This window comes from Lepidochelys olivacea (genome assembly GCF_965140295.1).
Source record: "Lepidochelys olivacea isolate rLepOli2 genome assembly, chromosome: 9".
Lineage (NCBI taxonomy): Eukaryota > Metazoa > Chordata > Testudines > Cheloniidae > Lepidochelys > Lepidochelys olivacea.
In genome coordinates, this window is record NC_140419.1 from 54,846,146 (window position 1) to 54,861,197 (window position 15,052).

Sequence of the window (15,052 nt, forward strand, 5' to 3'; positions counted from 1 at the left end):
GAAACATGTTCCTGCAATGCTCCAATAGTAACCAAACTCACTGATCAGAAATGACATTGATCGGCTGCAAAGGGAGCAGTCCTATAATAACAGGAATAATACCGAGCTCTTATATAGTGTTTTTTATCTATGCTTTCCAAGCACTTTACTAAAGAGGTAAATATCATTATTCTCATTTTACAATTAGTCAGAGTACGTTGCTATGGTGAGGACATGAGATGGTCAGAAAATAAAAGAGATTAAATGGCAATAGTTTTGGCAAATACCAGCTCTCATGTGACTGGATTTTTTCCCACAGAAGAACTTGGATAATTGGCCAGATGTAATAATGGGTGACTTTCACCTCTCCCTGAAGTACTGTACACATAGTCTGCTAGAAAAAGCAGGGTTCATAACGAGGTAAATCACTGGTAAGGCCCTACCAAATTCTCGGCTATCAAAAACGTGTCACGGACCGTGAAATCTGGTCTCCTCCCGTGAAATCTGGTCTTTTGTGTGCTTTTACCCTATACTATACAGATTTCATGGGGGGAGACCAGTGTTTCTCATATTGGGGGTCCTGACCCAAAAGGGAGTTTCTAGGGGTTGGAAGGTTATTTTACGGGGGGGTCACAGTATTGCCACTATTACTTCTATGCTGCCTGCAGAGCTGGGTGGCCACAGAGTGGCAGCTATTGGCTGGGTGCTCAGCTCTGAAGGCAATACCCTACCATCAGCAGTGCAGAAGTAAGGGTGACATACCATACCATGTCAACCTTCCGCACTGCAGCCTTCAGAGCTGGGCAGCCAGAGAGTGGCGGCTACTGACTGAAGGTTTAGCGCTGCAGGCAGCAGAGCAGAAGAAGGGTGGCAATACCATACCTTGCCATCCTTACTTCTGCGCTGCTGCTGGTGGTGGCTCTGCCTTCAGAGTTGGGATCCTGGCCAGCAGCCACCGCTCTCCAGCTGTCCAGCTCTGAAGGCAGCACAGAAGTAAGGATAGCAGTACCACAACACCCCCTACAATAATCTTTTACACACACACACACACACACACACACACACAACTCCTTTTTGGGTCAAGATGCCTACAATTACAACACCATGACATTTTATATTTAAATAGCTGAAATCATGAAGCTTATGATTTTAAAAATCCTATGATCATGAAATGACCAAAATGGATCATGAATGTGTTAGGGCCCTAATCATTGGTCTGCTCCACAGAGACAAATCTTAAATTTCCTAAATTAGCTCTGCTCAGTCTGGCATTCTGCTTCATTGCCTTGGCATTGGCAACCATGAAAAACGTATGCCATTTTCCATGCTAAGAGAATAAATAAGAGACACGAAAACTCCAATAACAATCACCCTCTCAAAAATAAGTTAGCTGTGTTGAAGACTGAAGAATAATACCCTACTGTAGGGTATTTTAACACCTTGCTCTAAATACTCACTGGGTCAGTGAGTTTAATGATGATACAAGGCAAGTACTTTATAGAGCTCTCACATATCTACAGGCACCCTTGCATTTTTAGACTAATTTTCAGGGACAACATCCAATAGCTCCATCTTGAGGATAATCAAAGGAAGATTTGACTATCTGAAGATTTCAAATGAACATCCTTATTTTTAAGATGGATACCATACTCTAAAAGAAAAAAATAAAACATAATTGACTGCTTAGTGGATGAATTTCACTATAAATGAACTATTTCAAAAGCAAGGTAAAACTTTGGGTATATGTAAACAAAAACATAATTTAACAGTTAACCAAAAGAGCTGATTGGGAAATATTTTTTGTTCCAATGAAAAATTCTGACAAAAATGAGAGTTTTGACCCAAAAAAATTCATAGGAAAGTATTTTTGAAATAAAAATTTCAACCAGCTCTAATAACCAAACTTGATTCTGTAGGATTTGTATAAGTAACTTGGCACCAGAGTTGATGTTTCTGCCTACAGATTTTTCATCCTGCTAATCATGGTGAAAAGGGGGTAGGGTGTGTCAAAATGTTAAAACACCTACCTCGGACTGACTGCAGCCAGTCCACATTAAACAGTCTCAGTTCATCTGGGTCTGTGATGACTCTACCAGGTATAAGGTGCTCAAAAAAAGCTAAATCACTATCAGAAACATGAGAGAAGGGCAGCCTCTGCACACCATACCGCTCACTAGTCAGCATCACTTCCTTGGGGCTGATGGAGGTTGTAGAGAGAGCTCCCTTGCCCAGCAGACTGGTGCCCGATAGGATGGGTGGCCTGGACACTGGTATCCTGTATAGCTCTGCTAGTTTCTTCTGCTTAAGTGTCCACTTAGCAGTAGCACTGGTCCACACTGCCAAGGATCTCTTATGGCCGTTCATCTGCCATCTTGGTAGGGTCCAACAGCACCAAACCAAACGAAGCTGGACGAGAGAGGAAACTGTCATGGTTGCCCTGAAATGCAAACAGAGGATTAACACACAGTTTCAATTCTTCCTGCTGCTCTTCAGGTCCAGGGAAAGTCATGCCTGACTAATCTAATTGCCTTCTATGATGAGATAACTGGTTCTGTGGATGAAGGGAAAGCAGTGGACGTGTTATTCCTCGACTTTAGCAAAGCTTTTGACACGGTCTCCCACAGTATTCTTTTCAGCAAGTTAAAGAGGTATGGGCTGGATGGATGCACTACAAGATGGGTAGAAAGTTGGCTAGATTGTCGGGCTCAACGGGTAGTGATCAATGGCTCCATGTCTAGTTGGCAGCTGATATCTAGCGGAATGCCCCAAGGGTCGGTCCTGGGGCCGGTTTTGCTCAATATCTTCATTAATGATCTGGAGGATGGTGTGGATTGCACCCTCAACAAGTCTGCAGACGACACTAAACTGGGAGGAGTGGTAGATACGCTAGAGGGTAGGGATAGAATACAGAGGGACCTAGACAAATGGAGGATTGGGCCAAAAGAAATCTGATGAGGTTCAACAAGGACAAGTGCAGAGTCCTGCACTTAGGATGGAAGAATCCAATGCACCGCTACAGACTACGGACCGAATGGCTAGGCAGCAGTTCTGCAGAGAAGGACCTACGGGTGACAGTGGACAAGAAGCTGGATATGAGTCAACAGTGTGCCCTTGTTGCCAAGAAGGCCAATGGCATTTTGGGATGTATATGTAGGGGCACTGCCAGCAGATCGAGGGACGTGATTGTTCCTCTCTATTTGACATTGGTGAGGCCACATCTGGAGTACTGTGTCCAGTTTGGGGCCCCACACTACAAGAAGGATGTGGAGAAACTGGAGAGAGTCCAGCGAAGGGCAACAAAAATGATTAGGGGACTGGAACACATGAGTTATGAGGAGAGGCTGAGGGAACTGGGATTGTTTAGTCTACGGAAGAGAAGAATGAGGGGGGATTTGATAGCTGCTTTCAACTACCTGAAAGGTGGATCCAAAGAGGATGGATCTAGACTGTTCTCAGTGATAGCAGATTACAGAACAAGGAGTAATGGTCTCAAGTTGCAGTGGGGGAGATTTAGGTTGGATATTAGGAAAAACTTTTTCACTAGGACGGTGGTGAAACACTGGAATGCGTTACCTAGGGAGGTGGTGGAATCCCCTTCCTTAGAAGTTTTTAAGGTCAGGCTTGACAAAGCGCTGGCTGGGATGATTTAATTGGGATTGGTCCTGCTCTGGGCAGGGGGTTGGACTAGATGGCCTCCAGAGGTCCCTTCCAACTCTGTTATTCTATGATTCCTGTATGCATAAAAAACTAGATTTTTCAACTAACTGACTTGCTACTGTTCTTTATGGAGGCAGAACTATAGGGAAAACCTAGCTCCCTTAGGGAGTAAAAGGTTGTTCATATTTGCAGATAGGATAGTTTCAGCATCATCATTATATTTTGCACACAATCAACCCATCTAATATCTAGGAAAATCCAGACTTAAGCAGGAGGGAAACCAAAGCTTCTAGTATCACTGGAAATTCCCAATGAAATATACATGATATATCATGTTTCAGAGTGGTAGCCGTGTTAGTCTGTATCCGCAAAAACAACGAGGAGTCCTTGTGGCACCTTAGCCCTGGTCTACACTAGGACTTTAGGTCGAATTTAGCAGCGTTAAATCGATGTAAACCTGCACCCGTCCACACAATGAAGCCCTTTATTTCGACTTAAAGGGCTCTTAAAATCGATTTCCTTACTCCACCCCTGACAAGTGGATTAGTGCTTAAATCGACGTTGCCGGATCAAATTTGAGGTACTGTGGACACAATTCGATGGTATTGGCCTCCGGGAGCTATCCCAGAGTGCTCCATTCTGACCGCTCTGGACAGCACTCTCAACTCAGATGCACTGGCCAGGTAGACAGGAAAAGAACCACGAACTTTTGAATCTCATTTCCTGTTTGGCCAGCGTGGCAAGTTGCAGGTGACCATGCAGAGCTCATCAGCACAGGTGACCATGATGGAGTCCCAGAATCGCAAAAGAGCTCCAGCATGGACCGAACGGGAGGTACGGGATCTGATCGCTGTTTGGGGAGAGGAATCCCTGCTATCAGAACTCCGTTCCAGTTTTCGAAATGCCAAAACCTTTGTCAAAATCTCCCAGGGCATGAAGGACAGAGGCCATAACAGGGACCCGAAGCAGTGCCGCGTGAAACTGAAGGAGCTGAGGCAAGCCTACCAGAAAACCACAGAGGCGAACAGCCGCTCTGGGTCAGAGCCCCAAACATGCCGCTTCTATGATGAGCTGCATGCCATTTTAGGGGGTTCAGCCACCACTACCCCAGCCGTGTTGTTTGACTCCTTCAGTGGAGATGGAGGCAATACGGAAGCAGGTTTTGGGGACGAAGAAGATGATGAGGAGGAGGAGGTTGTAGATAGCTCACAGCAAGCAAGCGGAGAAACCGGTTTTCCCAACAGCCAGGAACTGTTTCTCACCCTAGACCTGGAGCCAGTACCCCCGAACCCACCCAAGGCTGCCTCCTGGACCCAGCAGGCGGAGAAGGGACCTCTGGTGAGTGTACCTTTTAAAATACTATACATGGTTTAAAAGCAAGCATGTGAAAGGATTACTTTGCCCTGGCATTCACGGTTCTCCTAGATGTAGTCTTAAAGCCTTTGCAAAAGGTTTCTGGGGAGGGCAGCCTTATTGCGTCCTTCATGGTAGGACACTTTACCACTCCAGGCCAGTAACACGTACTCGGGAATCACTGTAGAACAAAGCATTGCAGTGTATGTTTGCTGGCATTCAACCAAAATCCGTTCTTTATCTCTCTGTGTTATCCTCAGGAGAGTGAGATATAATTCATGGTCACCTGGTTGAAATAGAGTGCTTTTCTTCAGGGGACACTCAGAGGAGCCCATTCCTGCTGGGCTGTTTGCCTGTGGCTAAACAGAAATGTTCCCCGCTTTTAGCCACAGGGAGGGGGGAAGGTTGAGGGGGTAGCCACGCGGTGGGGGGAGGCAAAATGCGACCTTGTAACGAAACCACATGTGCTATGTATGTAATGTTAACAGCAAGGTTTACCCTAAAAGAGTGTAGCCACTGTTTTATAAAATGTGTCTTTTTAAATACCGCTGTCCCTTTTTTTTTCTCCACCAGCTGCATGTGTTTCAATGATCACAGGATCTTCTCCTTCCCAGAGGCTAGTGAAGCTTAAAAAGAAAAAAAAACGCACTCACGATGAAATGTTCTCCGAGCTCATGCTGTCCTCCCACACTGACAGAGCACAGACGAATGAGTGGAGGCAAATAATGTCCGAGTGCAGAAAAGCACAAAATGACCGGGAGGAGAGGTGGCGGGCTGAAGAGAGTAAGTGGCGGGCTGAAGACAGGGCTGAAGCTCAAATGTGGCGGCAGCATGATGAGAGGAGGCAGGATTCAATGCTGAGGCTGCTGCAGGACCAAACCAGTATGCTCCAGTGTATGGTTGAGCTGCAGCAAAGGCAGCTGGAGCACAGACTGCCACTGCTGCCCCTCTGTAACCAACCGCCCTCCTCCCCAAGTTCCATAGCCTCCACACCCAGACGCCCAAGAACGCGGTGGGGGGGCCTCCGGCCAACCAGCCACTCCACCACAGAGGATTGCCCAAAAAAAAGAAGGCTGTCATTCAATAAATTTTAAAGTTGTAAACTTTTAAAGTGTTGTGCTTAAAGTGCTGTGTGGCATTTTCCTTCCCTCCTCCACCACCCCTCCTGGGCTACCTTGGTAGTCATCCCCCTATTTGTGTGATGAATGAATAAAGAATGCATGAATGTGAAGCAACAATGACTTTATTGCCTCTGCAAGCGGTGATTGAAGGGAGGAGGGGCAGGTGGTTAGCTTACAGGGAAGTAGAGTGAACCAAGGGGCGGGGGGTTTCATCAAGGAGAAACAAACAGAACTTTCACACCGTAGCCTGGCCTGGTTTTCAAAGCTTCTCTGATGCGTACCGCGCCCTCCTGTGCTCTTCTAACCGCCCTGGTGTCTGGCTGCGCGTAACCAGCAGCCAGGCGATTTGCCTCAACCTCCCACCCCGCCATAAATGTCTCCCCCTTACTCTCACAGATATTGTGGAGCACACAGCAAGCAGTAATAACAGTGGGAATATTGGTTTTGCTGAGGTCTAAGCGAGTCAGTAAACTGCGCCAGCGTGCCTTTAAACGTCCAAATGCACATTCTACCACCATTCTGCACTTGCTCAGCCTGTAGTTGAACAGCTCCTGACTACTGTCCAGGCTGCCTGTGTACGGCTTCATGAGCCATGGCATTAAGGGGTAGGCTGGGTCCCCAAGGATACATATAGGCATTTCAACATCCCCAACAGTTATTTTCTGGTCTGGGAATAAAGTCCCTTCCTGCAGCTTTTGAAACAGACCAGAGTTCCTGAAGATGCGAGCATCATGCACCTTTCCCGGCCATCCCACGTTGATGTTGGTGAAACATCCCTTGTGATCCACCAGAGCTTGCAGCACTATCGAAAAGTACCCCTTGCGGTTTATGTACTCGGCGGCTTGATGCTCTGGTGCCAAGATAGGGATATGGGTTCCGTCTATAGTCCCACCACAGTTAGGGAATCCCATTGCAGCAAAGCCATCCACTATGACCTGCACATTTCCCAGGGTCACTACCCTTGATATCAGCAGATCTTTGATTGCGTGGGCTACTTGCATCACAGCAGCCCCCACAGTAGATTTGCCCACTCCAAATTGATTCCCAACTGACCGGTAGCTGTCTGGCGTTGCAAGCTTCCACAGGGCTATCGCCACTCGCTTCTCAACTGTGAGGGCTGCTCTCATCTTGGTATTCATGCGCCTCAGGGCAGGGGAAAGCAAGTCACAAAGTTCCATGAAAGTGCCCTTACTCATGTGAAAGTTTCGCAGCCACTGGGAATCGTCCCAGACCTGCAACACTATGCGGTCCCACCAGTCTGTGCTTGTTTCCCGAGCCAAGAATCGGCGTTCCACAGCATGAACCTGCCCCATTAGCACCATGATGCATGCATTGGCAGGGCCCATGCTTTCAGAGAAATCTGTGTCCATGTCCTGATCACTCACATGACCGCGCTGACGTCGCCTCCTCGCCCGGTATCGCTTTGCCAGGTTCTGGTGCTGCATATACTGCTGGATAATGCGTGCGGTGTTTAATGTGCTCCTAATTGCCAAAGTGAGCTGAGCGGCCTCCATGCTTGCCTTGGTATGGCATCCGCACAGAAAAAAGGCGCGGAACGATTGTCTGCCGTTGCTCTGACGGACGGAGGGGCGACTGACGACACGGCTTACAGGGTTGGCTTCAGGGAGCTAAAATCAACAAAGGGGGTGTCTGTACATCAAGGAGTATTTCAGGCAGGACTTCACCGAGGGTTCCAATAAGAAATGGTGCACCTAAGTTATCGTTCTTATTGGAACAAGGAGGTTAGCCTGGCCTCTGATTGATACATGGCTAGATTTACCTCGCTGCACCTTCTCTGTGAGTGACTGCAGTGTGACCTAGAGGAATGAGTCCCCTAGACAGGGGAGGAGGCAAATGAGTACAAAACAAATCTGGTCTATTTCTTGTTTTGACCCACTCCATCTATCTTTTACATCTTTGGCTGGCAGCAGACAGTGCAGAAGGACTGCATGCCATCCACATCTCATGGCTGCTCGGCAGAAGATGGTACAGTACGACTGCTAGCCATCCTCATCTCTTGCCTGCCTGGCAGAAGATGGTACAATACGACTACTAGCAATCCTCATCTCTTGCCTGCCTGGCAGAAGATGGTACAGTACGACTGCTAGCAGTCCGTATCGCCTGGCTGCTCACCATAAGACGGTTCAATAGGACTGACTGCAGGACTAAAGAGAATGACCTGGTCAAGTCACTCCAAATTTAGTCCCTGCGCCCATGTCTGCCCAGGCGCTCCCAGCCGACGTGGCCAGGAGCACCTCGGACATGACGATGACGGCTACCAGTCGTACTGTACCGTCTGCTGCCACAAGGCAAGGGGTTGCTGCTACTGTGTAGCAATGCCGTACCACATCTGCCAGCACCCAGGAGACATAGGGTGACGGTTACCTGAGCGGGCTCCATGCTTGCAGTGGTATGGCATCTGCACAGGTAACTCAGGAAAAAAGGCGCGAAATGATTGTCTGCCCTTGCTTTTACGGAGGGAGGGAGGGAACGGGGGCCTGACGATATGTACCCAGAACCACCCGTGACAATGTTTTAGCCCCATCAGGCATTGGGATCTGAATCCAGAATTCCAATGGGCAGCGGAGACTGCGGGAACTGTGGGATAGCTATCCACAGTGCAACGCTCCGGAAGTCGACTCTAGCCTCGGTACTGTGGAAGCGCTCCGCCGAGTTAATGCACTTAATGCACTTAGAGCATTTTCTGTGGGGACACACACACTCGAATATATAAAACCGATTTCTAAAAAACCGACTTCTATAAATTCGACCTTATTCCGTAGTGTAGACATACCCTTAGAGACTCACAAATTCATTTGGGCATAAGCTTTCATGGGCTAGAACCCACTCCATCGGATGCATGGAATGGAAAATACAGCAGCAGGTATAAATACACAGCACATGAAAAGATGGGAGTTGCCATACCAAGTGGGAGGTCAGTCTAACAAGACAATTCAATTAACAGTAGGATACTAAGGGAGAAAAAATCACTTTTGTACTGGTAATGAGAGTGGCCCATTTCAAACAGTTGACAAGAAGGTGTGAGTAACAGTAGGGGGAAATTAGTATGACGGAAATTAGGTTTTGTAAAGATTGGGAGTGGATGGGTCATTAGGAGGTCATAAGGAAGTCGTCTTGTCCAGCCCCCTGCTCAAGGCAGGACCGATCCCCAACTAAATCAAAACTCATCCTTAGGCCATTGGCTCAGTGCTCACAGGGACAGTAGTGGGATCCTGCTGGGGCACAAGACAGGGGGCAGGCCTCAGCTGCTGCTGGCACTGCTGCGCAGCACATGTAGTCAAGGAGATATCCTGCCTATTCTTGACTGCTGGCATTTGCTGGGGTACATGCTGCCCTCCCTACCTTGCCCAAGTCCATGTCAGCCACCCCATGGCCCAGGGCACCTTGCCACACTGACAGTAAAGCTGGCATCTGTGTCACTGGCGCTTCCCTTTGTTGGCTCAGGAAGAATGGTGGGAATGCCAGCCCCCTCACAACAGACACATCTGACTCTGTTGCATGCACGAGCACCCAGTGTGGGTAGGGAACTGTGTGGGGAGAAGCAGGCCAGGCTGCAGCGGGGCCAGCAGTACTGCACCCATAGCCTGGTACACTCAGAATATGCAAAAAGAAAAGGAGTACTTGTGGCACCTTAGAGACTAACCAATTTATTTGAGCATAAGCTTTCGTGAGCTACAGCTCACTTCAGTTGCCAAAGATCACATACTGGCTGGAATCTCCTGCTACAAGATCTACACTAGGTGGGGGTTGAGGGGAGCAGGGAGGGTGTCATATCTCCCTGCTTCCCTGGGCTGATATGTGCAGGACTTGGACGTCCTCCCCCCTTCTCCCCTTGCTCTCCCACTCTCAATGTGCTGGACATGACTGGCTGGAGCTTGCAGCAGTACCTCAGCCACACCCCCTTCCTGCTCCATATGCCAAAGGTTAGGGAGGTGGGGTGCACCGCTTTATTCCCCTTGGGGACATCTGGGCCAGGATCCTCAGCTGTTGCTCCATTGCCTTCCCTGGGGGCAGAGCACAGCCTAGTGGGATGTGGTGCCATTCATTATACAAGATGAGGGACATGATGGAGGTGGGCTCCTCCCACTCCCTTGAGCTCATGGTCTTGAACACCAGGGAAATGTGGGGCATGTCACATGTAATAGTGGGTATGTGCGTGTAACCCACACCAGACATCCTGAGTTCTCAGGAGTGGTCAATTCTACATCGAGTCCAGGTGCCGAGGGGGAAATTCTGAGGGAAAGGGCTTCTTGCCTTTTCACAGGCTTTGTTGCCCAGAGCAGACTCCTAAAATGGCATGAAAAGAAAAACTGGGTGGGGGTAAAAAAAATCACCCAAAAGATTATGACCAAAAAGTTCCTGTTAGTTTCCCTGCAGAAATGGCCCTCACCAGTGCTCAGCTGTGCTGGTACCACCCTTCAGTGCATCTGACCCCTGGCGTTTATCTTGAACAGCAACCCTTCCATCCTGACAGATTTTCTCTCAAGCTGGGGACCCAGTCTGAGAAATCCAGAAGCAACCACTTTCATTCTTCCCATTATGGAGCAAAACAACTTGAGTTCTGGACTGCCAAGGCCAATGGCATTTTGGGATGTATAAGTAGGGGCATTGCCAGCAGATCGAGGGGCAACAAAAATGATTAGGGGACTGGAACACATGACTTATGAGGAGAGGCTGAGGGAACTGGGATTGTTTAGTCTGTAGAAGAGAAGAATGAGGGGGGATTTGATAGCTGCTTTCAACTACCTGAAAGGGGGTTCCAAAGAAGATGGCTCTAGACAGTTCTCAGTGGTAACAGATGACAGAATGAGGAGTAATGGTCTCAAGTTGCAGTGGGGGAGGTTTAGGTTGGATATTAGGAAAAACTTTTTCACTAAGAGGGTGGTGAAACACTGAACGCGTTACCTAGGGAGGTGGTGGAATCTCCTTCCTCAGAAGTTTTTAAGGTCAGGCTTGACAAAGCCCTGGCTGGGATGATTTAGTTGGGGATTGGTCTTGCTTTGAGCAGGGGGTTGGACTAGATGACCTCCTGAGGTCCCTTCCAACCCTGATATTCTATGATTCTAATTTCCCCCATACTAATTTCCCATCTTTTCATGTGCTGTGTATTTATACCTGCTACTGTATTTTCCACTCCATGCATCTGATGAAGTGGGTTCTAGCCCATGAAAGCTTATGCCCAAGTGAATTTGTGAGTCTCTAAGGTGCCACAAGGACTCCTCATTGTTTTTGATGATATATCATGTCTTTCATTGAGAAATGCATGTGTTATAATGTGCTCTAAAGGTCCTTCAAAGCAGTTTTCACTGAAGGACAGAGCTTCATGTTTAATGCACCAAGTCATGTGCTGCTTCCTGAGGACATACACCCTCAGCCCTTATGCTGCACATGACATAATTGGTCTTTTTCACAGATTCTACCCACAGCTCAAGCCTGCTTTTCCCCTGCATCTTGCCCTTGAGACGGTACCCACATATAAACTCCTGAAGCCTGATTCTTCCCTCCAAGGCACAATGCAATGGAGAATCAGATCCCTGTCTGTGTGTCTCCCATGACATTGGGTAGATCTGTAAGAATCTATAAACTGGGATACTTATTAATCTGTAAGAATCCAAAGAACAAATATCTGACCAATCAACACCATTTGGTGGCTGTCTGGAACAGAGACTGCATGGGTGGTGTTTATGCATGCATAGAAATTACAATTCAGATAACTCCCACCAACAAGGAGCAGATGTAAACTATGCCAACGACCAACGAAGGGGTGTGGAAGATCTAAAGCCTTAGTGCAAACTGATAAGTCAAACAAAGAACGCACATTGCCAAGATATGGGGGTGGGGGTGAAAGCATTGCACACTGCCTCGGGGAAGGGGGGGAATGAGGCGCACTCCACACTGCCAAGATACGGGGATGGGGGGGAAAGCACTGCACACTGCCTTGGGGGGGGGGGCGAGGCGCAATCCACACTGCCAAGATGTGGGGGTGGGGGGAAAGCATTGCACCCTGCCTCGGGGAGGGGGGGACGAGGCGCACTCCACACTGCCAAGATGTGGGGGTGGGGGGAAAGCATTGCACCCTGCCTCGGGGAGGGGGGGACGAGGCGCACTCCACACTGCCAAGATGTGGGGGTGGGGGGAAAGCATTGCACCCTGCCTCGGGGAGGGGGGGACGAGGCCCACTCCACACAGCCAAGATATGGGGGTGGGGGGAAAGCACTGCACACTGCCTCGGGGGGGGGGCGAGGCGCAATCCACACTGCCAAGATATGGGGGTTGGGGGGAAAGAACTGCACACTGCCTCGCGGGCGGGGCGAGGCGCACTCCACACTGCCAAGATATGGGGGTTGGGGGGACCACTGCACACTGCCTCGGGGGGGGGGGGGCGAGGCGCAATCCACACTGCCAAGATATGGGGGTGAGGGGATCACTGCACACTGCCTCGGGGGGGGGGGTGCACGCTGACAGGGGCGACCCAGCAGCTGCTGCCCGCACGGGGCTGTGGTACGTTGCCCGCCCGTAGCGCCCGCGCGACGCCGGCCACTCGCCCCATTACCGAGGCCGGGACTGCGGCCGCTTCGCCCGCCACGTCACACAAAGGCGCCCCTCAGCCGCTTTGCGTCCGGCCGACTGGTCTCCAGCGCGCAGCCTCCTGAGAAGGGACTCACGGGGCGGGCCCAGGAGCTGTGACGCAAAGCGCTACACATGCGCACAGCTGGTCCAGCGCGACCTCTCGGGCAGATAGAGGATGAGGCTGCGGATGCCGGGCGGGGGGCAGAGGGAGTAGGTGAAGGGGCGGGATGGGGATAGGGGTGGGTATGACGCGTTAGGCCCCCGCAGTGCGGGGTGACCCCTGATAGACTGGCGCCCTACTGGTGTAAACTGTTGAGGAAGGACAGGTGGGGGAGACAAGGTGAGGAGTTGCGCTGTGTAGACAAGAGCAGTATGACGGCTTAGAGGTCCGGTCTGAAACTGGAGAAAAGCCTGTTGAGAGTCTTTGAGTTAAGTTTAGAAGCGAGAACAACAAGAGTGATGTTATGGTGGGTGTGCGCTATAGACCAGTGGTCTCCAAAGTAGGGTGTGCACACCCGGGGAGGGGAAGACGGTCGATTGGGGGTGCAGCAGGAGGAGCGTTGCTGGAGCAAAAGGGTGGCGCGGCAGGAGGCGCGCTGCCAGAAGGAAAAAAAGGGGGGCGGCCCTGAGTCCTCTGGCCTGTGGAGGAGCAGGGGCAGCCGCACAGCCAGCGACCAGAAAGAAGCGGCACTTTCCCCTTCAAAGCCGTCCGGAGAGAAGCGGCGCTTTGAAGGGGAAAGCGCCGCTTCTCTCCGGCCTCGGGCTGTGCGGCTTCCCCTGCTCCTCCTGAGTCCTCCAGCCCATGCTTGCAGGGTTGCATTCGGAAAGGGGCTTTAGAGCTGCAGGCCAGGGCCCCGGGGCCCCCTTAGCCCAGGGCCCTAGAGCCCCTGTGTTCCGGATGGCCCTGTCTGCCGTGGGGGGGCAGGTCCCAGAATCGCGGCTCCCAGAATCGTGGCCATGTGGGTGGTGCTGCGCTGCACAGAGCCACCTACATGCCCCCTGCACCAAACAGGAGCTGCCCCAGGTAAGTGCTCTGCATGTCCTGCCTGCCCCAGCCCTGAGCCTCCTCCCGCATCCCCACCCTGAGTGCCCTCCCGCACCGTAACTCCCTCCCAGACCCAGCACCCCACCCTGAACGCCTGCTGTATCACAAAGTGTTAAACCAAGATTTTCAAAAATAATAAAGCATATTCAATCACATTGCTCTCACTAAAAATATTATTAATAATTTTTTTTAGTGAGAGCAAAAAGGTTTTTTGTACTGTTAATAAATAAAAAATATTTTAAAAATATTGTTTATTTCATCTTTATCTCATCTTTTTTAATGTCTATTTTTGTGTATTTTTATAATTTACACAATGTATTAGTACAGTAGTACATGTATATCATTTATACATAAATAAATATACATATATTGGGGGTGCGTACTCAAAATTCTTTTTACTGATAGGGGTGCACAATCAAAAAAGTTTGGAGACCACTGCTATAGACCACCGGGCTAGGAGGATGAGGTAGACGAGGCTTTCTTCGGACAATTAACTGAAGTTTCCAGAACACAGGCCCTGGTTCTAATGGGGGACTTCAATCACCCTGACATCTTCTGGGAGAGCAATACAGCAGTGCACAGAAAATCCAGGAAGTTTTTGGAGAGTGTTGTGGACAACTTCCTGGTTCAATTAGTGGAGGAACCAGCCAGGGGCCATTCTCCTCTTGACCTGCTGTTTACAAACAGGGAAGAATTGGTAGGGGAAGTAGGGTGGCAACCTGGGAAACAGTGACCATGAAATGGTTGAGTTCAGGATCCCCACAAAAGGAAGAAAGAAGAGTAGCAAAATACGGCTCCTGGACTTCAGAAAAGCAGACTTTGACTCCTTTAGGGAACTGATGGGCAGGAGCCCCTGGGAGGCTAATATGAGGGGGAAAAGGAGTCCAGGAGAGCTGGCTGTATTTTAAAAACGCCTTATTGAGGGCGCAGGAACAAAGCATCTCGATGTGCAGAAAGAATAGCGAATATAGCAAGTGACCAGCTTGGCTTAACAGAGAAATCTTCAGTGAGCTTAAACACAAAAAGGAAGCTTTTAAGAAGTGGAAACTTGGACAGATGACTAGGAAGGAGTATAAAAATATTGCTCAAGCATGCAGGGGTGTAATCAGGAAGACCAAGGCACAATTGGAGTTGCAGCTAGCAAGGGATGTGAAGGGTAACAAGAAGGGTGTCTACAGGTATGTTAGCAACAAGAAGAAGATCAGGGAAAGTCTGGGACCCTTACTGAATGGGGAAGGCAACCTAGTAACGGATGATGTGGAAAAAGCTGAAGTACTCAATGCTTTTTTTGCCTTGGTCTTCACAC

The 15,052-nt window shown here is 49.5% G+C and overlaps 1 protein-coding gene across 3 annotated transcripts in view; it reads right to left on the reverse strand.

The window, feature by feature from the left end:
- D2HGDH (D-2-hydroxyglutarate dehydrogenase) overlaps positions 1 to 12,791 on the reverse strand; it is a 32,094-nt gene extending 19,303 nt beyond the window's left edge. For 2 of the 3 annotated variants that reach the window (XM_084638829.1, XM_084638828.1), the window contains exons 1-2: positions 12,685 to 12,791; positions 2,007 to 2,416 (exon numbers count right to left, since the gene is read on the reverse strand). In XM_084638829.1, the coding sequence (XP_084494955.1) occupies positions 2,007 to 2,409 (403 nt within the window). In that variant the 5' untranslated portion in view covers positions 2,410 to 2,416; positions 12,685 to 12,791. Of the gene's footprint in view, positions 1 to 2,006; positions 2,417 to 12,684 lie in introns of those variants that run through there. The other variant, XM_084638830.1, reaches the window with a different exon arrangement.
- Positions 12,792 to 15,052: the final 2,261 nt, after the last annotated feature.